The following is a 27,899-nucleotide window of genomic DNA, read 5'->3' as shown; positions in this document are numbered from 1 at the left end:
TGGAGTATTTAGTGTACACACAGAAATAGGATCATTATATTTTCATTACTGTATATATAAGTAGGTCAAAGAAGACTTGGATATCTGAACCAACATTGTGGCGAAGCAGTTTTTCTTCTAGTTACAGAACAAAAGGAAACTTATTGTAGATGGTATTTAAAATAGCCTTTTAAATTGCCACGCTGATTTTGACTATTCTGTTCACCTAGCTTATGGGAAAATTATCTCCACATTGTATATGTATTTGACCTACACACATACGTTTTTGTAGACTGTCACTCCCTTGGTTCTAAAAGCCTCACTATGACATTTAAGGGCTCCAGAATCTGCCCCAGCTTCCTACTACAGCATTGTCTTTGTTCTACAGAGATTTTATTCTGGCTCACCTGGGTTCCTCCTCCTTGAATATGCATGCCAAATTCTTATCTCCTGCCTTGGTTCATTCTCTGCCTGTACTGCCTTATACCACTGTCATTACTTACCAACTTTTATTTGGCCATAAAAGTGTTAATTTTTGGGGGCGCCTGGGTGGCTAAGTATGGTAAGTGTCCGACTTTGGCTCAGGTCATGATCTCACAGTTCATGAGTTCAAGCTCCATGTCGGGCTCTGTGCTGCCAGCTCAGAGCCTGGTGCCTGCTTCCAATTCTGTGTCTCCCTGTCTCTCCCCCTCCCACGCTTGTGCTCTGTCTCTCAAAACTAAACATTAAAAACATTTTTTTAAAGCATTTATTTTTCTCTGTACATTACCATTTCTTCTCTTTGGTGGTCTGCTGTCAGAGGGCAGGCATCTTTGTCTTTAGAGCACTTCACAAAATATATAAGCTTTTATTTAAAGTTTCTGAATGAGGGGGCTCCTGGATGGCTCAGTCGGTTAGGCATTCGACTTCGGCTCAGGTCATGTTCTCACAGTTTATGGTTCGAGCCCTGTGTCAGGCTCTGTGCTGACAGCTTAGAACCTAGAGCCTGCTTCAGATTCTGTCTCCCTCTCTCTGGCCCTCCCCTGCTCATGCTGCCTCACTCTCTCTCTCTCAAAAATAAATAAAGATTAAAAAAAAATTAAAATTTCTGAATGAGGAAGTTTTTATGTAGTGCTTATAAGAGATAATGGGGATGTGCTCTGTATGCTCAGAGATAGGAAATAGTGGGATGTGTGTGTGTTTATGTTTTCCATTTCAAACCTTAGATGAAGTATGCAAAAACTCTAGGGTATGTAACCCACCAAAATTGGCTTGTTGAGAACCTTTTTCTACACATTACCAACCAGTGTTAATTAGCTTTTATTGTTAAACAGCTCCATTTTACTTCTACCAGGTACTGTGGTGACCTTCTTTAGGTTTAACTTTTTCTAACTCAGCATTTTAATCTGCTGCCAGTGCTTTAGATCTACTAGTTGGTCAAATACTACATGAATTACATTTTAAGTTTATATTTACACGTAAAATTGTTAACAGGGAACTTGATAGTGTAGCTTTGTTAGAGATTGCATCTGATCAAATTTCAGAAACTTGAAAGAACCCTTAAGAAGCTACTACTGAAGAATGGTTTTCTAAGAACTGAATGAGTACATCTATTTTTCTGTAAGCTAGTTTAACTTCTGTTGTTTCCAGTGAAGCACAAAAAGCCAGATTGTTTGGACAAGCATCACACCTTCTAATCAGCTTGCCTGAAAAATACTTCAGAAATAGCCTCTGCAGGAGGCCATGGAGTATTTTCAGTCTGTAAGAATCGGAGCACCCACTTGTGGGTGGGGGTGTAAGATAGGAATACATATAAGAATTAGTTTCAACCCTCTAGGAAACGTACAGCCTAATAATATAAAAGCTTTGTAAGTGAATTGCAGTGCTGTTACCCTGGGAGGTGGCTTTGAGGTAGTCTGCTGCTCTGGCAGTGTTGAACAGGCCCTACACCCATCCGAATATTGAGTACTGAGTACTGATATTTTCCTTATTCTTTATGTCTAACATCCTCCTAGTATATTTCGTGAGTGTCCAAAGTGAAAAACTTTCACAGTACTCTGCTAGCATAGCCTTCTTGGTATTTTTTCCTGGTGTGAAATCACATTGAGTCATTAGGCACTGGTTGAATGGTGTTTTGTAACCCATCCCACATTCAGGTGCATACATGCGCCCCTCATCTGAAATAGGCACTATTCCCCAAAGCCCATTTATGATTTCTGCCACTGTCTCCCCAAAACGGAGATGATTCTGTTTCTCATTTTGCATCTCATTTTAGGCTCTAATAGATATTTATGAGAGAGAATAAGGAAGTGGGAGTATTTAATATGCAGTACTTTGGGGAAAGAATATTAAAATCAAGTTGGTCTTTTCTATCAGCTCATTTAAAGCTGCTGGATGTTGACCTTCTATACAACAAACAGCCTTTTCCTTAGGCTTCAACGAGGGCTTGGGTTCTCCCATACACTTATCTGCTATTGTCTTACAAAATACATGGAAGATTGTATTGTAATATTGTAATAATTAGTGAGGATTAATTTTGATAATAACTGCGATGGATTTGGAAAAAGACTTAATCTTTGAACTGTTTTTCTGTTTAAGTACATACATCTTGTATCAAATGCCTCCTCTGTGTCCTCTTATCTGATCTCAGAGATAATAGTGATAATTTGAGTTTTTTCTTACATAAATTAGGGATGCTAGTGATAACACCCAATTTATAACCCTGATATTAGGATCAATTGAATATTAAGGTATGTAACATACCAAGAACAGTGTCTGGCACATGGTAAGTGCTTAGTAAGTGTTTGGAGCGATCATTATCTATGTTATTATGATTTTCTATGTATGAAATCATTAAGGTATGATTGAAACATTATTATGGTTCTCCAGCTTTGTGCTAATAGTTTTATTTTTCCATTTAATCCTTGTAAGGTCCCTGTGAGGTGAGGACTTTCATTTACATCAGATTGTAAACGAACAAATAGAGGCTTCAGAGAACGTAAGGAAATTATTCCCTAGTTATATAACTGGTAAGGCACCAGAGCCAAGACCTGAACTTGGCTCTGTGCACGTCCAAGCCCTGTGTTTTCAGTGCTTCATAACTTTGGAGGGCTCCGGTACGAGTATCAGTAGTTCATAGTATGCCCTGTTGCGGCCAGAACTTCACCAGTGATAATACATTCTTTTTTTGCCTTTTAAGTTTTTTTTGACATAGTAATACACTGATTCCTGTTTGCCTTAATTCTAGCCTATTTATATTACTTAATTCTTCTTTTTGTTTTAAGCAAGCCCCATGCTCAGTGTGGGGCTTGAACCTCGTGACCCTGAGATCAAGGGTCCCATGCTCTACCAACTGAGCCAGCCAGGTACCCCTTACTTAATACTTCTGAAGATATGTGGCCAAATAAATACAGGCTCATTTCTCATTTTTTAATGTTGAAAATAAGGGAGTCCGCTTTTCCTAGCCACTCTTGAAAACTTCCCAGTGCAGAGAGGTTAGGAATGAACTCTGGTGGTTATAGCTGAAACTCCCATCTCTTTTATTTTCTTTTTTTTTCCAAGCCACTTTAGGGTAATCACTTGCTAAAATTTTAACGGGCTAAGTGAAGGTATGGAATGGAATATGGAACAGTTTGATTGGCAGATTCTTGCTTAGACCTTGGGATGACTGATTGACCACCACTGCACTTGCAGATCCAGTTTAATCCTCAACCCCCTCTGGAGGCCACATTTACCACTTACTCTGTTTGTTTTCTTTTTTCTTTCTTTTTTTTTTTTTTTTTTTTTTTTGTTAGATTCTTTACATGCACAGATCCTTAGGAATTTGAAAGACGTTGTTGGCTTAAGTTGCATTTCAGGAATGCTTTACCATGGGTTCCCTATTTACCTTTACCAGCGTGAGAGTCCTTGTTGAACCAACGGGGTTCTGTAGCCAGGCAGAAGCGACAATAGACGGGCAGATGTGATCTGCTAAAAACTTTGATGGTTTAGTAAATACTTTGATACTTTAATAAAACTACTTCAATAAAATATAAAGATGTCTGTCAGGACAGTCTGTTTGGACCCTCATTTAATTGATAAATGTTGGATGAGACAGATGTGGGTAGTATTTAATAGACTATGCTCAGTGTAGTTTTCAGATGCTGAGTTTAAGATGTATGTAAAAGGAAATCTAATTTTTCAAGTGTCCAGTTTATGATTAGTTGCTTAGTAGGATACTTAGAACTAGTGTGCTTTTTTTCTATTGTTTTTAATAATGTCGTATGTGATCACTTAAACTCTTAGGACATTATTTATTCTTTTTTCAATTTTAAGTTGGGTATAAGAGTCAACTGCTTTGAATTTTATTTAATGTTGCATTAAAACTTGGAAATGATGTAAAGCTGGGTAGTCTCTCTAGTATAATACACCCAGTTGCTATTTTCCCTTTCTGTTAAATAATACATAATGTTTTTTAAATGCATGTTTAATACCTAAAATATTCTCTTCTAGGTAAGTTTTAACTTACTTGGTATAAAGCAATAGTTTCAAGATTCTTAGTTTGATTTTTTTTTTTTTTCCTCTTCAACTGTCCTCCCCTTTCCCCACCTCTCTCCCCTTAGCTTTTTGTCAGACATCTCCTAAATAGTTCTCAGGCATTATACTAGTAGAAGAAATATAGTAAGTGTCCTATGGACTAGACCCATTTTGATGTATTTTGGATTTTCTTACGTGTATAGAATAAACCATTTTGCTGAGCTAAAGTTCTTACCTTCTTGCATATATCTTTTTCCTTGTATATGTCTCATCATCCTCCCAATAATTGTTATTTTGCTAGAAACCTGTATGATTTCAGATTGTGTCTCAGGCAGTGGTGTATTGGAAAATCTCTTGATGAAGGGTCAAGGCCTGTGAATCCTACACTCTTTTGCTCTGCATCTTTGGACAAATCACTTCATTTTTGTGTGCCTCAGTCTCCCTCCTTCCTAAATAAAAAGAAATTGGGCCAAATGATCTGTTTCCTTTTTGTTCCAATATTAAGACCTTTCCCCCCAGCAACATATTATTCTATCAAAGATTTTATTGCCTCTGGAGATTTGAATCCCCAGTTTGTGAAATGACACTTCATTCTTGACATGTTTAATGGCATCTACAGTCTAGTCTATGAACAGAGTGCCATCATGTATGATTTTTGCTTTATTTACGAAGTAGATTATGGCCCTTAACTTTTTACATAAGATTTCCAAAGTGAGGTTTCTCCACTTTGTGATTATAAATCCTCTTCATTACGGTAATGTGTGGCAGGTACCAGGGTGTGCAAAATAGGATAAAGACAAGGTTTCTTATTTCAAGGACGTAAGGCAGTTGTAAGAGAGGATAAGAGATGAGTTTATCTTGGTTTCTTCAGTGTGGATGAGAAACCAGGCATGTGGGTACTGGTAAAGGTACTAACTCAGACAATTGAAGGTGGATGAGAGTGGATGTTAGGCACTCGTGATGCCATTGTAGAGTCTGAAGTGACTCACATTTAGTTGAGTGGGAGGTGCAGGTTATACTCACACTGGGAAGTAAGAGAGAGGAAGGTTTGGAAAACTACTGAAGGTTGTGTGTGTTTATATAGAAAGGGAGTCAGTGCCCTGAGCGTAAAGGACTAAGAAATTTGAAATTAATCTTAAAGCATTAAGGAGTCCCTGAGGGATTTGAAGCTGAGAGTAACACAATCAAATGTGTTTCCTGGTGTTGCTTGAATTAAAACAATCTTTATGAGACTTAAAGCAGAGGTTTCATTTGTATTTTCCACCAATGGAGTTTTCTAAATTCCATGTTTTGGAATACCTATTAAAGGTAACTCCCCTAATCTATAATACCCCTTTTTAAAGCCTTCCTGCTAGGGGTGATTGTTGCTTTGAACTCTAACACCTTTTCTACAGCTAATCTTTAATTTCTTATGGACTTACTTCTGTATGCTTTGTTCTCTCAGGTTTACTCATTTGCCACCCTTTGTGAAACATGCTGGCCCTTAAAAAACTTAGACTGTGATATGTATATGCCTTGATGTGTTTTTGAGACTTGTTCCTGGTGGGGTTTTGCATTTAGAAGCAGATAAAAGTATAGTTCCTCCTTTTGGATGCATTTTGAGGTCTCTGGCCTGAATTGTGATTGGAGATCACATTCTTCCGTGTACTTCTCAGCTCTTTGGAGGCTCTGGTGTAACCACCTGTCTGTAAAGCCTTAATGCTGTCACAGGACCTTTGCTACTGCCTACCAGAGCCAGAGCTTTTATTTAGTGATAGTGTCACTTTTCAGACAGCCCTATCAAGACTCAGCTTTTTGATATGAACAGCAATTAATTCTCATTTTAAATAGGCACAACCATGATCTTATCTATTCCTCCCAGCTGAAGAGAATGAATAGAGCTTTTCAAAAAAGTCTGAAGTGGCAAGCATCTAATTTTCAGGTTTAATGTTGATAGTCCTGGGTCAGTAATTGACAAATGATAGAAGTTGTTCAATGCTGATCTTGCCAGTGGGAGATTTTTCAAATGTCCTTAGTTTAATAAAGAAGGAATTGCTTTGTTCATTTATAGACCTTATCTCTTTAATCTGTTGGTATTAATGTCCACTGTCACTGATCTTTTGTTGATGAGTCCAAGAGAAATGAGAGCAGTTGTGTTTTTTGGGCAAAGGCATTTTGATGGACTTACTATTGAATGTGATGTAGTGGGATTTTAAACTCTACTATGTACATGTAATGAAGTGCTAATTCTTATCCATAGATATCTTCATTCCTTTTAATTCTGTGTGTTTTGATTAACTTGTGTTTTGATAGCCTATTCTTAGTATATGTGTTACTTGTCCTTGAATGTTTAATGTATAATTAGTTTTAGTTGCTGATGAATAAATGAGTTTTTAATTACAAGGAATATATTGTGTTTCAAACTATTCCATTTTCAAGACCTAATTACTTTGATAAATCTATTTTTATCTCTATTTTGTCCGGTGTGATCTCATTTACGAAGAACAATTTCAGAAGCCATTGGCTAGAGCATTTATTTGCCTGGTACTTCTAAACTGCTTTCCTTGCTTTCCCTCAAGTAATCTCAGTATTGCTTGTCTTTGTTTATTATATCACTTGTAGGGTTGTGAGAAATTCCAGAATAAACCTGAGTTTTAAATTGCTATCTTTGGAGTAGATTGGTGTTCAGTGTTGTACTCTCTGTATCATCTTTAAATATTTAAATTGCAGACTCTCTGGCTGCCTCTTAAATTAGATCCTTCACTTAGTAGTTTTGACATTTCATAACCTTGCTCCTCAGGCATTAAATATTCACCTGTTTAAATGGCAGTGAAAATTTAAAATCCGAACCCATTCTGTTAATCCAGTGAATGTAGATTGGAGAAGAGCTTGCAGTTGGTGACAGAAGAATCTATTTTGACTCCAGTGGATCATATGCTGCAGGGCTATTGTATTGAAGTATTTCTAATACATAATTTGCCATAAAACAAAGCCATTTCTTGGGTCTTCTCCAAGGGGTATTAACCTTGAAGGACCATAAAAATAGACTTAATACTTTGAGGCTTATGATAGACCAAGAGTTCCTGTAGGTGAGCATTATTCAAGGCACCAGTACAGCCTCCACATCCAGAAAAATCAGAATGGAGAAGGTTGCTGATAATTACCAGGTACAAAATTTATCCTACTGGGGGAGTCTTCTTCCCACTTTGATCTAAGTACATTCTGTTTATAATCCTTTGAGATAGAAGAAGAAATATTTTGCTTTTCTTGGAAGGGAGGATGTTACTGACAGTGACATCCTTGATAGAGCAGGAGAAGGACCTGCAAATCCTAAGAAACAGGTGTAGGGGCAAGACATGACACATTGGTCTGGGTGAAGGATGGTTGCCCTTCATTACATTTTTATTTCTTGGAAGTTCATGAGGGGTAGAGGGGGGATACATTGCTCATTTAATCACATTCTCAGAAAGTAATAAACAAACGTAAAAATCCTAAGTATCATGTGAAGTTTCTCCAGTGAGTCTCAATCTGTGGCCACTCATTCTTTCTTGCTAGAAGTTACTTTTTAGAGAACATATTAATGGAAGATAAAATAACTTTGATATAACTTTAATATCTGGTGGCATCCTGTTTTCTGCTGCCTTAGCTCAGTTTCACTGTGTGTGTTAGTGTGAGAAACAACCCAGATTGATTTAATTCCTCCAAACTTTAAGAACAAAAGTTACTGTAGTAAATTGTAGAAAGAAAATTGGACGAGGATACAAGGATCCCGTGTTCAGAGTTTGGATCCAGTGGTATGTTACTTACCTTGTCTATACTATTTGCCCAGCTATAAAATACTAATGTGTGCCCTACCTACCACAGACAAAACACTCTATTTTGCACGTGGTAAAGTCTCCTAAGTCCCTAAGTATAAGTTAAATGGAAATATTTGTTACTACCATGAGTTTATATGTGATAGTTCATCTCTGTCCTGGGACTGGAACCAGTTTTTTGAGAAAGTTACTAAAAAAATACTCTTTTGAGGAGATTTACTGTTGCTTCTAGGAGTCCTTTTAATGTGGCTGTGTTCTAAAAATGTACCTTGGATTCGTTTTAATCAGGTATGGTAGGATATGCTGACATGGAAATTATTGTTAGAAGGAAGCAGTTTATAGTTACAGACCTTTAGAAACAGGGGCCTGGTTGGTTCAGTTAAGCATCTGACTGGCTCAGGTCATGATCTTGGGGTTTGTGAGATCAAGCCCTGCCTCAGGCACTGGTCTGACAGCACAGAGCCTGCTTGGGATTCTTTGTCTACCTCTCTCTCTTCCCCTCACCTGCTTGCGCTCGCTTGCGTGTTCTCCCTCCCCCCCTCCCCCCCTCCCCCCCCCCTTGTCTCAAACTTAAAACAAAAGGAAACAGCCCTGTTTTCCATTGACATGTAGGGCCACATGGGGAAGCACCAAGGATGATCAGGAGGCAGAGAGATGAAGGCAGAGTATGGTCCAGAGCCTTTATTGAAATTCCCAGTGGGAAGGAAAGGGTGAGGTGGGATAGGTATGCTGAGTTTAGCATTGGATAGCTTGAATAATTTTGGAGGGCTCTAGATTGGGGGTGGGGAGTTTCTAGTTGTCAGACACCCAGCCCTGGGGTGATTTAGGGTGGGGAATATAGGCTTGGTGTGTGAGAATTTGATACATGAGAAAAGGTGTGTGGGATTGGTTTGTTTATATATCAAAGGCAGGCTCACAGGAGAGTCATTTACTGTCTCCAAGAAGTAGTTATCTCTGGGAGGGGCAGTCTTCAGGATCCAGGCCCCAGATGCTAGAGCATCAAGAATACAGAAAATAAAATCTAGTCAATACAGGCTAGAAATTAAAGCAGCAGTGTGAACTTGAGACTGGACATTGAAGAAAAACAAAAGCAGATAACATAACTGACCCAAGTATGTTTTCAAAGCTTTTATATAAGCACTAAATATAAACCCGTTTTCCTAAATATATTTTAGGATAACTTTTAAAACACTCCACCCACACTCCTCTGAAATGCACAGAGCAGTAAATGTCACTGCCTGAGTAAATTATTCTGGAACACAGTAATGGACTCAGGTTACTCTCAGTTTTAATGGTCTGTGTCTTTCTCAGATGCATGTAGAGGTAAATAATGTTTATAGTCACCTAGGTTTTTAGGTTCTGTGCGAAGAATTCTGTGTACATTAGAAATTATTAAGATTCCTAATCATACAATGGAGATACGGTCACGTGGTAATAGACTTAAATTTGCACGAGTTCACAGAGCCTTAATGAATTGAATGTAGTTTCGAGCCCAGGCACACTGGTTGGAAAGCCATCACTTAAAACTACCATTATACTGCCTCATGCCTTGCTTGAGCTCCTGGAGTGGCTGTCTGCCTCCATGGCCTCCTTCATCAGTCCCTGGGAGAGAGAATGTACATATGCTTACTCTGTTGCCCGTGGGAAGTGGCTCTTCCTAAAGGGAATGCTTTAGTCACATGATCCCGAGCAGACTACAGCTGCCTTGCTGAGAGTTCTCAGTCTCCGAAAGCAAGAGTTTAAGTGGTGGGATTTGTAGCTGTTAATTGAGAATTGGGCTTTAGAAAAGAAGTGGGATAGTCATTGTTTTCATATTACTGAGGGTATCTGTAATTCATTTGCTTTTTTTTTTTTTTTTCCTTTTTTTTCTCCTTCAGTTTATAGCAATCCCAAGACTAGGTTCCACTTGAATTATTTTGTTGATCACTTGGAATTTTCCTTCATATTTTTCACTTACATTTAAGTTCCTCAATCTTCATTCTTAAGTGGTGAGGCATAGAGAAAAAGTGCACGTGCATAATTATCTCTCGGCACTCCACCACTCTTCCAAATTCCTTGTGTCTGTAGTATAGGACAGTGTTCATGCAACTTCAAATATAGCCTGTGGACCAAGAGGTGTGTTTTCACTTGTTAATGAGCAAACTTGTTGAATAAAAGATAAGAGTATTAAATGTTAACACTAGTGGGGCAGGGATGAAAGATAGCAAGACCTTTTTATAAAGTAATATAAATCTGGCTTACTTTTTTTGTGAAAAGCCGAAAAGGAAATGGTGATGACACTGTGGGCATAATTTAAACCATGGAGAATATATTTGAAAATACCAAGAGCTTGTTGAAATTGAAGACCTTTTTTTTTTTTGTTTAATTTTGTTTTTGAAATGAGCAGTGGACTAGTTTAAAGGTGGATACTTACAGATGAAAGTAGCAAGCAGAAGTTACCATGTTACAGTACCTGAGCAAATCAATATGAGTTAGACCCATTGGCCATTTTTATGAATGGTCTGGAAGATGGAGGCTATATTGTGACCTTGTAGTTAGGTAGTCCAGAAAAGCTTAGAATTAAACCAGAGGGAATGTGGTCAGGAATAGCATATGAGATCCAGAGCTGTCTGAAAATTGGCAGAGATAGGTGTAGGCAAAGAGCTGTCGATTATGTTTTGGGCAAGCTCTCGATGACTACATGAACTGTCCGTTAAATCTTGTGGTCTAGGAAGCTTGCTCTGGGCCCACAGGATCACTGGTTATTAGATTGGTTTTACTCAGCAAATGTTCTAGCATCTATCATATGCCAAGATGCTGAGGATAACAGTGATAAGAGTGAGAGGTAGTTCCTTAGTGCATGGAGCTTACATGAAGAATGTTGATTATCAACAAATACAGGCAGACTTATTTTGTCTTCTATCCTTGTAGAATTTTGAACATTATATCTTAGAAGCTTTTTGAAAGGATACATAAAATGGTAGTTAAAGCCAATAAAAGGGACTTAAGACCTTTTAGAAAATAAATGTTACAGAGGCTTGTGGACAAGAAGACAATAGACAAGGAATGGCTAGAGATATAGCTTGTTCACATACTTAAATGTCCGGAAGTTTAGGGATGATAAAATGCTATTTTGAAATGAATCAAAAAGGCATACTTAGTGATAATACGGTAAATTTTTAGAAACTTTGTACCATCGCCTGCAGAGATGGGAGAGGCTCAAAAACAGGTCACAAAAATGTGTTGGATGAATTTAGAGTTCTTAAACTGAATTACTCGATTGAGCCTACATCTGTAGCTTAGGGGGTTGGCCCCAGTGAGGACATCCTGTTACCCTAAGTAGTACTGTGCTATGTGCACCACTGGTTTGTTTTGAAACCCTGCAAACCTAGGGATAAATATGATCTCTTTTCTCCTCCTGGGGGAATGGCATTTTCTATTTCTTGATCATTTCTCCAGAAAGGAGTAAAATGGTTAACGCAGGACTTATTTTTAACATCCGTGTTTGTTATGTGCTCCATACGGAAAAGCTGCTGACTAACTTTAGGCAGTCGTTGAGTTTCTGAAGGGAGGTAACTGAGTGTGTGTAGATGCTTAATTTCATTTTCCTTTCCCAGGTTTCCTATGCTCGCCCAAGTTCAGCTTCTATCAGAGATGCGAATTTGTATGTCAGTGGACTTCCGAAAACAATGACCCAGAAGGAGTTGGAGCAGCTTTTTTCACAATATGGACGCATCATTACTTCTCGTATTCTTGTTGACCAGGTCACTGGTAAGTCGGCAGCTGCTCTACACAATCTTTGACACTTTCTGAGTGGCAGATTGTGAAATATTTTGCCTTTCCGTACAGCAGTCTTGCTTCCAGAACATATCAAAGGTATATGTGGACCAGAAAATGCAATTTTCTGCTGGAATTGTTCATAAATATGCATGCATAAAAATAGATTGTGGAGTGAAGTGAGCGAGCTTGAGTCATTTCCACCCTGAAGGGGCAGGTTCGAAGCCTGTTTTATGGCATGTAATAAATTTGTAGATGATAATAATCCTCATTTCTAAGCTGCTGCGTGAAACAAGCCCCCATTCTCCATCAAGTACTCCTCCTAATAAGCTGTCTTGTTTTTTTGTAAAAAGCATAGTTTAATACAGCAGAATGCACCTAGTTCTCTAGGGGAGGATGACACCATGTCCGCACTAGCTGTTCAGGCCGGTTTCCAGGCCCATGCTGGATTGTATGGGCGTGCGTAAAAGGTTGACTTTTTGAATGTTAAAATATTTTATGCCTGCTGTATCTTTTGACCAACTGAGATGAGAAGACTGATAGGTGTATTAAAACTTTTGTTGGTAAGGGAGCTCTTTTGCCAAAGCCTTTAAGAAAAGCAATACTGATTTGATTACAGATTTTAAAAATAAATGGTAATTTTCTATTATGAAAATAATGCTTACTTTCTAAAAACATATTGAAAATAGAGCAACATGATAAGGAGGGGGGAAAATTAACCTTAAGGCCATATACTCAAGCAGTCACATTAAGGCTTGGGGGAAAATGTAGACAGATTTTCCTCTTTAATATTCTTCATGTTTCTTCCTTTTCTTTTTTTAATTTTTTTTTTTTTCAACGTTTTTTTATTTATTTTTGGGACAGAGAGAGACAGAGCATGAATGGGGGAGGGTCAGAGAGAGAGGGAGACACAGAATCGGAAACAGGCTCCAGGCTCCGAGCCATCAGCCCAGAGCCTGACGCGGGGCTCGAACTCACGGACCGCGAGATCGTGACCTGGCTGAAGTCGGACGCTTAACCGACTGTGCCACCCAGGCGCCCCTGTTTCTTCCTTTTCTTTCCTCTCTTTTACTTTTCCGGTTTTCCTTCTCCTTTTCTCTCTCTGTCATAATACCACCGGAAGACATTCATTATGTATTACAATGTCTGTTGTCTTTTTAAAGTAAGCAGTGGACATCCTCATAATGCTTTGTGTTTCTGTGGTGTCTGTTATTTCTCCTCTTTCATTTCTCATTTTGTTTATTGGAGCCTCTCTTTTGTTTTAATGAGTCTGGCTAGAGGTTAATCAGTTTTGTTGATATTTTCAAAGAACTAGCTCCTGGTTTCATTGATCTGTTCTGTTGTTGTTTTAGTTTCTATATCATTTCTGTTCTAATCCTTAAAAAAAAAAAAAAAAGGAAGCACTAGATTAACTACAGAATAAAATCAGGCCAACTTTTTATTTCTTCAAGTGAAGCTCAGTTGAATTGATGTGAGTTTGAGTAGAAGCAGCCCGTGTTACGCTCTTCTGTACTGTTAATTGGGCTCATCCGTAGGAGGCACCACACTTAGAGTTTTGGGTAGAGAGAGATCTACCTTCATACACATATGCTTGGGAGAATGGCCAATAGGTTGTGCTTTGTGAAGAAAATTTAGGGAAGGAAGGTAAAAATAAGGTCTTTTCATGATGACTGTGTTTTATAATCTTTCTTACATGTTCTTTCATTCTGTGCTGTATCACACAGACTGCTAACCAGGAAAAGAGAAATCGAGGTTTAGCAATCCAGATAAATTGGCTTAAAGCAATAGAAATGCCCTTTTATTTGTTCATATCATTTATGCTTTTTAAATTATTCTTAATGAGGACTTGGTGAATTGAGAGTAGATTTCACTTCTGCTACAGAATGCCCATCTCCTTAAGTGCAAATCCATCCTGAGTACATTGGCTCCCAAGGAGACTTACTTCATCCCTTCTGGGGTTAGTCATTGGTTCTTAAGTGTGGTCCCACCCCTGCAGCATCAGCATCCTCCTGGAACTTCACTAGAAATGCAGATTTCTGGGTTCCATCCAGCACCTAATGAATAAAACTCTGAGGATGGGCATTGTATCAAGCCCTTTGGGTTATTCTGGTGCATGCTCAAGTTTGAGGACCTCAGCTTGAGATGACTCAGTCTGTGTAGAGGCTATTGCATTGCTCATCTTATGCTTTCCTCGTGGAATAGTTAAGTTCTTGGGGGTTATTAATTCTTCACGCTAGTGAAGAATAAATTTGCTGTCATTTCACCATTGTATCTTCATACTTATGGCTTTCAAGGTGAAATTATTCACTTTATCTGAAATGAAAAATAAAACCCTGCAATTTTGTTATTCAGCCATCAGGTGGTAATGTGCAACTGATGTAACTTAAATCAGAAAGGAAAAGTGGTATGGGCTGACATAAGTGTATATGGAAGAAATGCCTATCCACTTAGAATATAATTCTAAGCCATTGAATTTACACAGTATTAATTACAAAGCAAGTAGAACTTCATTCCTTTTTAAGGTTCCTGTAAATCGTGATCGTCTAGTACATTTTCTCAACCTTTCTCGATAACCTCTCATTCTAGACTCGTCTAGCTACCTTTCCCAAGCTGGTACGTCTAGTACCAATTTGCTTGCCCAAAAAGTATTTCCCTGCTACTGTTTTATCTCCGGATGGCCGGCTATGGGTTGACCTCAGCTAGCCCATTTAAGCTAATTAAATGGAATGGGTTGGGTTTTTGTCTGCCATTTTTCAGAAGCTGGACAGGTATTTGGCCATCGCTCTGCTTTCCTATTCTTGTCTGTCAGAGTGGGAAGAACATGAGACAGAGAATGGCATTTCCATTGGAGTAATACTGCTAAAGCCAGAAAGCTTTGAGACTTTATTTCTATTTTATTTATTTAAAAATGTAGGTCCTCTTTTATCCCTTTTTCAGCTTATAATAGTTAAAAGCTGTGGGGGAAGTTTCCAGGAATGAGAAAACCCTCTTTGGACACTTTCTTAAAGGGCCAGTGTCCTATGTAATATTATTAAGTAAAATTTTATTATTAAAAAGTTGGATGTAATATCTTTCTACCCCTGTAATATATTTTTAGCATAGCTTTGTAGCATTTTTAGCAAATGCCTGGTTCTGTTCTTCTTACAAGAAAGGAAGCTACTGTGCCCTTCATTTCTGAGCTGCTTATCCAACAGCACAAGAGAACTGGAACTCAAGCATGTTGTTGTTGACATTATTAAAGAACATCAGCATATGGGGGGGGGAGCGGAGAGAAGACAGCAGGTAGGGAGAACATGGGCATACTGGTGTGCTGTTTTCCTTGGCTTATTGGTAGGCAGGTGATAATGGGTATTCAGATTGTGTAGATGACTTCATTAAAAAAAATACAAAATTGTGATTCTAGACTGAATTGCTTACAGAGGTAAGGTAAAACTCTCCTCCTCCTGTTATTTTGTGGCAGATGTTATATGTAGGTGAAAACTTGTTTTTAAGGAGAAATTAATTTATCCTTTCTTCTCTTCTTCCCTTCTCCTTCTGCTCCCTCTTTCCCAAATCCTTACCCAAATTTACCAATAGGCATATCAAGGGGTGTAGGTTTTATTCGATTTGACAAGCGAATTGAGGCAGAAGAAGCTATCAAAGGCCTAAATGGCCAGAAACCGCCTGGTGCCACAGAGCCAATCACTGTAAAGTTTGCTAATAATCCAAGCCAAAAAACCAATCAGGCCATCCTTTCCCAGCTGTACCAGTCTCCAAACAGAAGGTATCCAGGACCACTAGCTCAGCAGGCACAGCGTTTTAGGTAAGTCTGGTCTGGTTCTTATGCCCAGCTACTAAACTCAGAACTCTCAGGTTCACTGTGCAGTACTTTTATTGATAGGATCTCTTGCTTTGCTGTTCTGTTGTTGTTGTTTTCTTTCTTTTTCTTACGGGCACTGAGAAAACCTATTTGAGGTGCAGTGTCTTATGCTAATATTAAAGGTGGTAACAAAAAGGGACGATAAGCTGTACTAGTGATTCTCAACTGGGGAGTAATTTTGCCCCTCGGGACATTTGGCGGTGTCTGGCGACATTTGTGTGGACATGACTTGGGTGCAGTGTGGTACTGGCATCTAATGGGTAGAGGTCAGGGATGCTGCTGAATATCCATCCTTCAGTACACAGTATAGCCTCCAACAGCAACAAATCATATAGCCCCAGACATCCATAGTGCAAGGCTATAAACTCCGACCGGCAGAATGCTGGGTTGTTTCTGTTTCCAGTACTTCTGATTTCTTCTTTTTAGTTTTTTTCTTGATAAGATTTTATTCCTGTATTTCAGCTTTTAGGTCAAGCTCTTTCAGTTACTTTGCTTTATAATATGTACACCACTAAGGATATATAACCTATGTGAAAACATTGTTTCTACAAATGGATTCCCCTCACCTTTTAAAATTTTATTTCTTGTATTGTAGGGGTTGGCAAGCCTCCTCTGTAAAGGACCACATAGTAAATACTCTAGACTTTATGGGTCATGGTTTCTGTTGCATACATTTTTTTTTTTTTTAACAACTCTTTAAAAATGTAAAAGCCATTTTTCACTCCTGGGCTATACAGAAACAGATGGCAGTCTGGATTTGGCCTGTGGGTGGTAGTTTTCAGACCCCTGTATAGTCCATAGAATGACTCTGCATCTTCAGCCCAAAGAAGGCATTCTATCTTGTAGACAAGCATAAATATTTCAGTTTTTCAAGTTTTATTTTAAACTTGGGATAACAATCAAATCAAGAGTCATTTTAAAAACATCTCTAATCTGCATGTGAGAACAGTGACTTTAAGACTTTAAACACAGCACAAAGAACTTCTGGTTTCATAAGCAAAGTCACCCAGTTTTTTTTTTCTTCCCCAGAACATTTTTTTAATATCCTTTTGGCCATATGGTATACTGCAGCCATAATTCCATCTAACCCCATGCTAATTTTTTTTCTTTTTAATCCCAAGTGCATATCAGTTTTCTTTCTTTCCTTGCAGGGGTAGAATAGTTAATTACTAAAAATAGGATCACAAATGTAGCTTAATGAAGAGTTATGTTTTTGAACTTAAATCACATGCGTTTTTTTCCTTTGGGGTATTGAGAGTGCTGAAAAGAGTGGAGATAAAATCGGTCAGATATCTGCTTTTAAAAAAATACTTGTGTCACCTGAGGTGTGAGAAGGAAATTTGCCATAAACAGTATGGCCACTTCCTACTTAGGGTAGCTTTTGCCCTGGGAGTAGAGGTGGTACTATCAAAAGGCTCCATTTGGAACTGGATGCCTGGGTACCCAGTCGATTGAGCCTTTTTTTCATTCTCTGTTTTAACTTGGCAAGGTTTAAAAAAAAAAAAAAAAAAAAAAAAAGGCATTGTCAGAAAGCACACCTGGTACCTTTGACTTTGGTGGATGATAGTGGCCATGGCTTCAGGGAGAGGTGCGCAAAGCAGCTGGATGCTTGCCCTTGTGGAGAAAGAAATCTCATAAAACCATTTTTTTTAGCTCTGCCTGTGGGTTCCCTCTGTGGCATCTTAAAGTGAATAATACTTTCTGGAAATTTTGCACAGACACATTTGAGGGATTTTCGAGGTGTTTCCTGGACAGCCCATCCTGTTGACTTCAGAGCTCTTTGGGGCCTAGAAAAGAGTTTGGAGCTTACAGAGAGGAAGGTTCTTTGAGACTTACAGGTTGATTTCAACCCTGTGAAAATAAAATAAAATGTTTGATGTTAATAGAAAGCTGTTTTCACTTTAAATTGTTGGTTATTTCTGGTGTTTTCCAATTTAAGCTCTCAACTTGTTTTATGGCAGTTATTAACTAAAACTCTGTTCTGAGAGTCAAGATTGAATTCTGAGGAAGATTGGGCAAGAGGCCTGAGATGACAGAATCTTCAGGAGAATGCCTGATTACTGAAATGGCCAGGCATGCAGGGGACTCCCAAGACTAGGCTGATGACTACTGTATCTGCTCACAGCCCCACCCAGCCCACTCCCTGCATGTTCTCTGCTTCTTACTTGTGGTTCTGTAAAGCTTTCCAGGATGTTATGATGGTCAGATTTATTATCTTGCTAAATATATTTCTGCCCATCCTTTGCTTTTATCTTTTTATTCCATATGTTAACCAACTTGAAATTCTTCCTTTCCCTGACTCCTAGAAAAAGAAATTCTGAAAAAAGGGGAATGAGAATTGTCTGTTATAAGGAAAACTCGGTTTTAGAAATAGAGGGTGATTTTTATTGTCCAAGATTTTTATCGACTCTTGTCTCTACTGCCCTATGATCTTTTCCTCCCGTAATCTCTGTCTAGATAATAAGTTATGAACTAGTCTTTGAGCTCAGTGAAAGCATTTGGTCTAGACTGAGTGTTAGAAGAAATCGGGAGTCCTATCCCTAGGGTACAGGTTTAACCTGATGTGTGTTTGGTTGCTTTTCTTGAGTATTTTAAGAACTTGGTTGTCATTACCTTGACACCCCCCCCCCCCCCCCCCCGCCGTTGAATCTTCTCTTCATAAAGACCGTGGAATTAAGGACTTGCTTGTTTTGCTAGTATTTTGTTCTTCTCTCGTTCAACTCTAGATCATTACAGAAATATTTTCTTCCTAACGTCTGTGTCCTAATGCTCTTAGCCTTCAGTTTATCACCTTCCAGCAGACACTTAGAAAATTTCTGTTTTTTATGTTGTCATAGTACCTTGGGAGTTGAGAGAGATTGGAGAATACAAGTTATAAGTATAACAATAGTCAAGGATATTTTTAATATTCATGAAATGCACCATATCTTTTAAGGTCAGGAAAATTAAAACCCATGCAATAAAGGTTAAGTTTATTTTTATTAAAAAAATTTTTTTTAAACGTTTATTTTTGAGAGACAGAGAATGAGTGGGGAGGGGCAGAGAGAGAGGGAGGCACAGAATCCGAAGTGGGCTCCAGGCTCTGAGCTGTCAGCACAGAACCCGATGTGGGACTCAAACCCACAAACCATGAGATCATGACCTGAGCTGAAGTTGAATGTTTAACGGACTGAGCCACCCAGGCGCCCCAGGGTTAAGTTTAAAAGTGGGCTTGTGAAGTTTATGACCCAGTTAACCCATATGAATAGTTAGAGAATTATTTTAACATGAGCAAGTGCTTATTTAATTGACTACAGTCTTCAAAATAAAACCATCCTTATTTATTTGGATACATAGTATAATTCAAGCCCCTTAAGTATGTTTTTGGGACACCATGTCCGAATTAAGCTTTCAGCCAAATATTTCATCTCTCTTCTTGTGGAGCAGCTTTAATTTTATTGAATGTGATCTAGTCTAATGGCCTGTGTGCCTGCTTCTATAAGCCTTTATGCATTTGTAAAGTAGCCATTTAAATCAGCACTCGTGTTTTATTTAAGGCAAGTGCTGATGGCACTACCATGATTTCCTTTTGGAATAAACTGGTATCAGTCCTCCTGAGTAATTTTTTTTTCTTGTAGAGGATAGATGATGCCATCTAATTGGACAAGGGGATAAGTTGATGATCTTGTGGTTTAACTTCAGAGCAGATCTGGGTGAGTGCTTTGGAGAGGTTTTGAGAACCAGTTTGTAGACTTCATAGTGTCACTTTCTTAACCACTAGTAATCTCTCTATATTTTTATTTCTGACTTTAATTAAAGTCACATTTCCCCTTTTACTTGTATAGGCCTTCCTGTAGTCTTGTTGGCCAGTTTTCTTGGAAGCTAAGCAGATGTCTTCTTTCTGTTCTCTACTTATAAACCTCTAGTTTTGAAATCAGAATGCTCTATCTAATATAGGGTTCTGTTCAAAATATGGCCTCGTATGAGTTGTATTTGTACTGATAGAAAAATGTTTGTACCTGTATCCCCAGTATATGTTTTTATAAATTATATGAACATGGGCTTCTGCTATTACATTCATTAACTCATAAACACTAGTCAAACACAGGAAATAAAGATGAAACAATACATTAAATGTCTTATTATCATGCTGACTTACTATACATTTCATTTACCCAGTATTTTAATAATAAATATGTCTTTAAAGCAAGATTCATAAAATTATCTTGGTAATTTTGAACTTCATGTCTGATTTCATGAAAGTGAGACATGTTAGATTATCTTGTGTGTAACCTCATAATGTACTTTGTACTAAGAGTAGGAGAAATCATCTGCTCTCCCTGTTTTTGTTTACTTGTGCTTCCCTTACTGGTGTCATCCTCACTCTGATGATGAGGATTTGTATAGAAATCTTTCTGAAGCTACATCTTCTTCAAGGGTTATTTTAATTAAAGCTAGGTTTCCCTATCTAATCCTCCAAATCCACTTAATGTGTTATTTGTAAAGTGGATTATGTCCAAGCTAAAGAACAAGGGAAGAGTGTCACTCTCCCTTTTGAGGACTACTCAGTCTTCCCTCAGGAAAGTATGGGGACTGAGCAAGAGTACTGGGTGCAGTGCCTCAGTTAAATTTGAGTAAAGGATATTGTTTTTAAGTTTATTTATGTAAGTAATCTTTACAAGACCCTGAGATCAAGAGTCCCGTGTTCCTCCAACTGAGCCAGCCAGGTGCCCCAAGAGTACTTTTAAAGTTAAAAGCATATTTTTAATGGGCATTTTAATATTTTCTTGTCACACTGTAGTTAATCGTTATTCACACCCATCTGGGTCATTCTGGAGGCTACTAACTTGTTAGGTCTCATAGGCTTCTGTTTTTAAATGAGCACCTATTAAAAGATGTCTGCCCTTGGGCTCTGGACATACCAGCAAAGATGTATAATTCTGGAGAGTAAAATAGTGGTCATGTGTCTGACCGGTAAACTAGGCAATTACAAGAGAAGATGCCTAGTTTACAGTCTCCCAACTGCTACAAACAAGATTTGGGGTGCACAGTGCCCACGTGAAGTGCCCACTGATTTCTCCCAACTCCCATGAGGAATAGTGGGTGTGTGGCACTAACTATTGCATGCAGACTGGAGTTTTCAGCACTGCCTAGGTCCTGTTTCTTAGATCCCGTGTTCCTCTTTGCTCTCCTTGTTAATGGAGGATGTGGGAGAGGAGGATGTGGGAGAGGATGGAGGAGGGAGATGGTGGGAGGGGGCCGGCGGGGGTTGACCAAGAACTTGGCTTAAGTTCCAAAGGACTGAATTTTTCCTGAAAGTGTAAGTAAAGAAATAAGTGGTCAGGATCACAGTGTGTCCTAGGATTTCACAGGTGAGGCAAATATGAGGCCCACTGAGAGAGCCCTCAGAGATCCTAGTGTAAAGGCCTAGAACTCCTGCGTGGGAATCCTTGGATTCTCTAAAACCTGTAATTCACTTCTGGGGCAGTTTTGGTTTCTACCCTGTCTTGAAAATACTGAAAATTTGCCTAGAAGATTGCATTTCTGGACTTCAGGTTGTGGGTTGGTATACTGAACTGATAGTGGCAGAGCGTAACAGTCCCTACCTGGGCTGGCAGGGACGACATAATGCTACTTTGAATCGATAAGGTGTCTCTGCATCTGGCCCCTTCAGCACTTTGGAAGGAGACTTCAATATGCTCTTCTTTTCTATAGGTATCCTCTGCCAAGTGCATTCTTCATTGGTCATTCTAGCAATTGCATGAAATTATTTGTATCATATTACTTGAGGGTTGGTGATACTAATTTGTATGCATCTTTATTTCTGGTGTTGGTGGCCTTTCCTTTTTGGAGTATAAAGGCATGACTATCACCTCTGCAGAAAGCAAAGCCTTCCCACCTATGTACTCTTTCCACACATGTGCTTTTTCCTTGCATATACAAATAGGCTCCCCAAGCAGCCCTCCTGATAGTTTTCATTCTGGATTAAGTAGTTAAGGATATTATTGGTAACCTTATTGCTTTATTTGTCACCAGATAGTTGTAAACCTGCAGCGATCCAGGCCTGTGTTTATGCACAGTGGCACAGTGGGGAATGAACATGTCCCTGCTCCTGAGAGGGTATTGGGACAGGACCTACATACACAGATGAGGGTCTTTTGTCATTGTGATTTGTTCTCGTCCCTTACACTTTGCACTACATCAGCTCAGTTATTTCTTTGTTTTCACAAAACACACAAAATGCCCTGGGGTGATTGGGAACAGGAATGTATAAAGGTTCTTTTTCCAATTCTAAAAGACCAGAAAGAGATGTTTTCTTGGCTTTTATAAAACAAAAGGGAATTGCTTTCTCATGTGTGCCCTAGACTCATTTGAGGCCACAGGTTAGACAATAATGTTGAGACATTTTTCAGACTTAACCTTTCATAGGTGTTATAAGAAGGAAAAAAAAAATTGTTCCCCCTGCCTCACGATCTTACTTTGGACACTGTTGAACATTGCAACAGTTGAAGGTGGTTCTGTCTACAACGAGTTAAGTTATGCCTACATCCTCTGAACACATATAATTAATTGGTATGCATTCTGGAAATTGAAACATGAGAGTGGTCCGTTTGAAACTGACAAGAAAAATCAAGTATTATAAAATCAACTTAAGTTTTGAAATAGGAAAGGGATGGGGAGTTTTAAAGAGTACCTACCCACCCCCAACTATTGAGTTTTAAAAATATTAAGGGAAGCTCAAGTTGGTTGGTTTGTTTCTACCTGGCTTCTTACACCTTGAGTGGGGCTACAGTTCCTGTGGCAGAATCAAAATAAGCCTCAGTCTCAGGGTCTGAACCCTTTGCCCTCTTGCCTGCTGGAGCAATGAGTCTGTTGCCTTTCTCTGGTCTTTAGTTGAGCACGTTGAGAAATGACACACTTAGCTGATACTGTCTGTAAGGTTCTTTCTGCCTGTAATACACCACTTTGTAAGAAATGAGAGTCCTTCAGAATTGGGAGATTGAAGGGAAATCATAGAATATTGGTGCCACCATTTACTAGCCCTGTGGTCTTGGGCAAGTCACTTAATCTGTGTGCCTTGGTATATTCAGGGACCAACAGAGCTATGAAAATTAATGCTAAAAAAATTCAGCTGAGTAAATGTGAAGATGAAATTGGCTTTATTGAACAATTCATGAATCAAGTAGCATTTTACCTAGCAGACAGAAAAGAGCTCCAAGGAGATGTACAAAATGGAAGGCTTTTATATACAAAATGGGTGGCTTTTATAGGCAGAAGGGAACAGGAAAAGAGAGGTTTTTAACAAAGAGTGGATTGTTTCAGGCAGGGGTACCTTCCTTTGGGGGAAGGGTCTTTCCAGAAGATTACCTCACTAGATTTGACCACGTAATTCCAGATTGACTGATGAAAGTTCATATTCTTGAACCTACTAGTAGATACCAAGTCTTAGTTTGCTGACATGGGGCTCAGCACAGGCGATTCCATTTGGGGCCTGTTTCTTTTTTTTAACAGCAGTGTAAAATACATGTAGGTGCATGTGAAGCACTTAGAATTTACCTGGCGGTAGGTGAGAGCCCAAAGATTAACTGTTCCAGAGCCTCCACATTTCCTTTCTGGTTTGCTCAGATGACCACCAACATTTCCTCTATGTGGCACTAAACACTGTAGCGATAAACTATCCATTGGGAAAAGTAGTGTCTTAATGCCAGTGGGAACCCATTCTCTCCAGTTTTGAGACCCAAAGTTTTGAGACTTCACATAGAATTAATATGCAGCTATCCCCTTGGAAGATGGCAATAACAAACCCAGCTTTTTTGAACGTCCAGGGGAAAATGAGAAACTGAAGTTTGCTAAATGTGTGTTTTGCAGGTTGGACAATCTGCTCAATATGGCTTATGGAGTAAAGAGGTAATGACAGAGGTTCATGATACTCATAATCCCTTCCCATAATTGATTAGTTTCTTTGATTTTGGGAGTGTCCCCCTTCCTAAGTTTGTGTTCAGTTTTCTTTTGCATGTACAACCTAATGAAAAGCTGCTTTTTGAAGCACGGTTGACTGAAGGAATATTTTTATACTGCTGGATAGATACTCCCGGTCTTTAAAAACCCCATTATTGTGTATTGCATCGCGACGTTATAGCATGTTTATGTATGTGTTGGTACCTTCCCCTCCTCAATCCTGCTCAATTCATGAAGCCACTTCTAAATATATTCTAAATATATTCTAAATATATTTCTTTGCTATTGTGGGTCATATTATCCAATATAGCATATAATGGCCATTTCATAACTTAATGCCTTGTCAAAAGAGCATGTCACTGCAAGCCTTGATTGAAACATCAAGTGGTTGTATGTATCTTTTGATGGGGGGAGGTTTACTCAAACTCTTGGGATGGGAGAGGGAAAAGAAATAACGTCCATTGCTGTAACCAACCTCTGTTTCTATTTGTGTGTGTGTGTATGTGCGCGTGTGTGTGCGCGCGCGTGTGTGTATGTGTGTTTCCTGTTTTGTTTAGTAGGTTTTCTCCAATGACCATTGATGGAATGACCAGTTTGGCTGGAATTAATATACCTGGGCACCCAGGAACAGGGTGGTGTATTTTTGTGTACAACCTGGCTCCTGACGCAGATGAGAGTATCCTGTGGCAAATGTTTGGGCCTTTTGGAGCAGTCACCAACGTGAAGGTCATCCGTGACTTTAACACCAATAAATGCAAAGGTTTTGGATTTGTGACTATGACCAACTATGATGAGGCTGCCATGGCGATAGCTAGCCTCAATGGATACCGTCTGGGAGACAGAGTACTGCAGGTCTCCTTTAAGACAAACAAAACGCACAAAGCCTAATGAGCTCTTGTCCTCAGTCCATTTATATATGAAAACTATACAACAAAGGCAAGTTAAGAGAAACTTTATACATTAGTAAATGTCTTTGTAAGTCAGTGTTGAGATGGGGATAAAACGACTACTTAGCATCCTAAGAAATATGTGAGATTTTTTATTGCTAGTATTTGAATTAAAACTTCTTAAATATCTTTTATGTTTGAATATGGACAAGAGGTACAGGGTTTTTACCTGTCACATTGCATTCTATTGCCTTCTTTGAAGAAGGTGGACCTTTTAAAGTGTTTCAGCTAAGGGAAGACATTTCTTTTCTTTTTACATAACTGCCTTGAACCTGTGAGTAAATATTGAGGCTTTGTGTTGTAGTTCTTCAGTTGGTTGTGTCTTTTTTTCCCCCTTTTATTTCTTTTCCTAATTAGCTTTGTGTTTGGTTTACATTTAAAGCATTACTGTTATGTCTAAGAAAAGTATTTTGAAGTTTACATTTTTATTTATGAAGTTAAAAACAGTATTTATTTTGTAATTATGATTTGGGTTGGGGAAGGGGGGGGCTACATTATAAACGCTTATTGTAAGAATACTGGAGAACTTTTCGTAAAGCAGTACCTTGCCAAAGAGATAAGAGCCTCTTTGATGTGGGTTTAAAAAAAGCATCTATTTTTATAAAAAAGAAAATTTGGAGAAACTTTTTACTGGTCCTGGAACAAATATTTTGACTTGAATACTTTGAGAAATCTCTTCATATGACACCTAGTGAGCTTTTAAAATTTACCAGGAAATTTGCAGTGGTTGGAAAATTTAGAAAGATTTATGATGTAGAAAAACTACTTTTGAGATCTTTGTATGAAAGGAGTAGAATCAATGGGGGAAACACTGCTGGTTTCGTTTTTGTAATCACCAGTGGAGCGTCTGATCATCCTGGTTATTATGTGATAGGTGGCTCACATTGATTTGTGATTTTGAAACAAATAAAAAAAATTTACAAAAGAATATATAAGAGCAGGCAAGAAATTTAAATTACCAAGAGATGGGGGAAAAAAAAATCTGTTCTTCCTAAAGAAATCCCTTCAGATAGAGCTCATGGTGTTTAGTGATGTACTTGCAGTATTGTTTGAAGAATTGTTTTGTCTTAAGGAAAAAAGATGTTGCACATGATTTGTACTGCAGCAAATCGGCAAAAGTGATCTGAGTTGGATATATTTGAAGGTATTTTGAAAGTTACGTTCAAGGCTAACACCTGAGCTTTGTGTAATGTAAATAAGACCTTGTGTTTATGAACCTTTCAGCTAATTTGATTTTTTTTTTCCCTTACATGCCAAGTGATGTTCAGGTTTTGAATGTTTTTGTATCAGTTTTTTCCTTTGTAAATGGCATTAACATTGTTACTTGAGGTCTTGCTTAATCACTTTCGTTGTCCTGAGGACTTGAATTTACAGTGCATCAGATTTGTTGCTAATTTTGTCTGTAGATAGTCTAGCTTCAGCTGTTTATGGTGATGCTACATTTTCGTTTATAAATATGTTTGTGGTAAAAAAAAATGAGTATAACCATAGGTTTTGAACAAATTTCCTTACATTTTTCATACAAAAATCATAAATATCTGTATGCTACTGAAATTTAACTTTGTATGATGCTTAAACCACTATTTGGGGAAATAATAAAATAAGTCTTTACCATGTATGAAAGAAATTTTAAAAAATACAAAATATTTTCTGATTAGCATCTAGCTTATAATAAATTTTCAAAAAAGCTGAAGGCAAAAATGCCTTCATCAGGATGCACTGAGAACTATATAGTTACGTCCTGCTTTTTGTATAAACTGAGATGCTCACATGCTTCCCCTTAGAACAGGCAATGTGCTATGCATAACATAGTTGTACATTATCTTTGCGGTTGCGTTGAATTTTATTTTTTATTATTTAAAAATTGTAGTTATAAAATTTTTCAGTATAGTACAGTACATATACTGTGAGGCGCGTGCTAAAGTGAATAAGCGAGTTTTCATGCTGACCCACTCAATGCTATTCAGAAATCAATTGGCTTAGCACTTTCTCATATCCTTAGGTGCATTTAGATTGTCAGAGTTAACCTTCTGCGTTTAAAAAAAAAAACTAAAAAACAAAATACATGTATATACTTAAAAAAAAAAAATAAGGTTTCCCTCACGGGAAAACAGCAGCTACGTGCTTCTTTCCTATACTACTGTAGCAAACCAAGGCATTGATGAGAGGGCATGCAAATTGTGCTTCACTTTACAGTGTTTATCAGAGCACTTAATAAAATGTAAGGCTGGTATTTATTTGAAGTTGTACAGTATGACTTAATTCACATCTGTTGGAATAGAAAATATATTCTGTTGAGTATTTAAGAGGCTGTACATGTTTTCTTTTGTGTTTGGATTCTTTGTACTTTTTCATGTTCAGTACATCAATAAACAAAGTTGAAGGGAAAGAACAGTGTGGTGAGTAGGTCTTTATACACATTTTGGGGGCTCCTGTGCTCAGGCTGATAAACTTACTCTCTAGAGTTAAGAGTTTCTCTCAGAGCTTTAGTTGAAAGCAGTGTTATATCCAAAGTAAGAATTCTAAAAGCATGTTAGTTGAAGTAGAATGTGCAAAAAAATTTTTTTGAATGACACTTCTGATAGTCAGCTTTCAAATATTACTTAATGAGTAATTTTTATAGGAATACATGCTACTGTCAGTGGTAACATTTGGGTAATTGGATTGGATGCTGACATCATTTTGTTGCTCTGATTTAATAATCACCACCTTTTTTTTTTTCTTTTTTTTTTTTTTTTGTAACAAATGGGAATTGTCCTCACATATTTACGTGAGCTAAAGAAAAACCAAAGAGAAGGAAGATAACTTATTCTGATTCTGCTTCTACCAGCAAGGTTTAATTCACCCATGAGATTAATTTCTGGTGTGTCAGATTTATTCTTGTTGCCCTAGTGCCAGATTGTCAAGAGACTCTTCTCAGAAATCAGAAGCTCAGTTTTCATTAGGTTAAGGCTGATGTGTGTAGCATGTGTCCAAATCTTGAACTGTACCAACCCTGTGTTGTTCATACATGTTCAGTTCTTGTAACACATCCTTACCAGATGTGTGGAGGAAAACAAATTCTTCTTACTGATCTTTTATGTGAACAGTCTACTTCTATAGAGCTTAAGAAAATTTGATATAATGAAGTAC

The 27,899-nt window shown here is 38.2% G+C and overlaps 1 protein-coding gene across 5 annotated transcripts in view; it reads left to right on the top strand.

Annotated features, from left to right (window-relative positions):
• Nucleotides 1–27,899, top strand: part of ELAVL2 (ELAV like RNA binding protein 2) — an 84,480-nt gene that overhangs the window by 41,830 nt on the left and 14,751 nt on the right. For 2 of the 5 annotated variants that reach the window (XR_007455774.1, XM_049621965.1), the window contains exons 4-5: nucleotides 11,864–12,017; nucleotides 15,600–15,825. Coding sequence is in view for 4 of the 5 variants with exons in the window: in XM_049621965.1 (XP_049477922.1) it covers nucleotides 11,864–12,017; nucleotides 15,600–15,825 (380 nt within the window). In the remaining variant the exon portion in view is untranslated. Of the gene's footprint in view, nucleotides 1–11,863; nucleotides 12,018–15,599; nucleotides 15,826–23,730; nucleotides 23,770–24,377; nucleotides 26,830–27,899 lie in introns of those variants that run through there. The other 3 variants (XM_049622049.1, XM_049621783.1, XM_049621859.1) reach the window with 3 other exon arrangements.

This window comes from Panthera uncia, chromosome D4 (genome assembly GCF_023721935.1).
Source record: "Panthera uncia isolate 11264 chromosome D4, Puncia_PCG_1.0, whole genome shotgun sequence".
In the NCBI taxonomy this organism is placed as follows: Eukaryota; Metazoa; Chordata; class Mammalia; order Carnivora; family Felidae; genus Panthera; species Panthera uncia.
The sequence above is the reverse complement of the archived record's forward strand: the minus strand, read 5'-3'. Positions and strand labels throughout refer to the sequence as shown.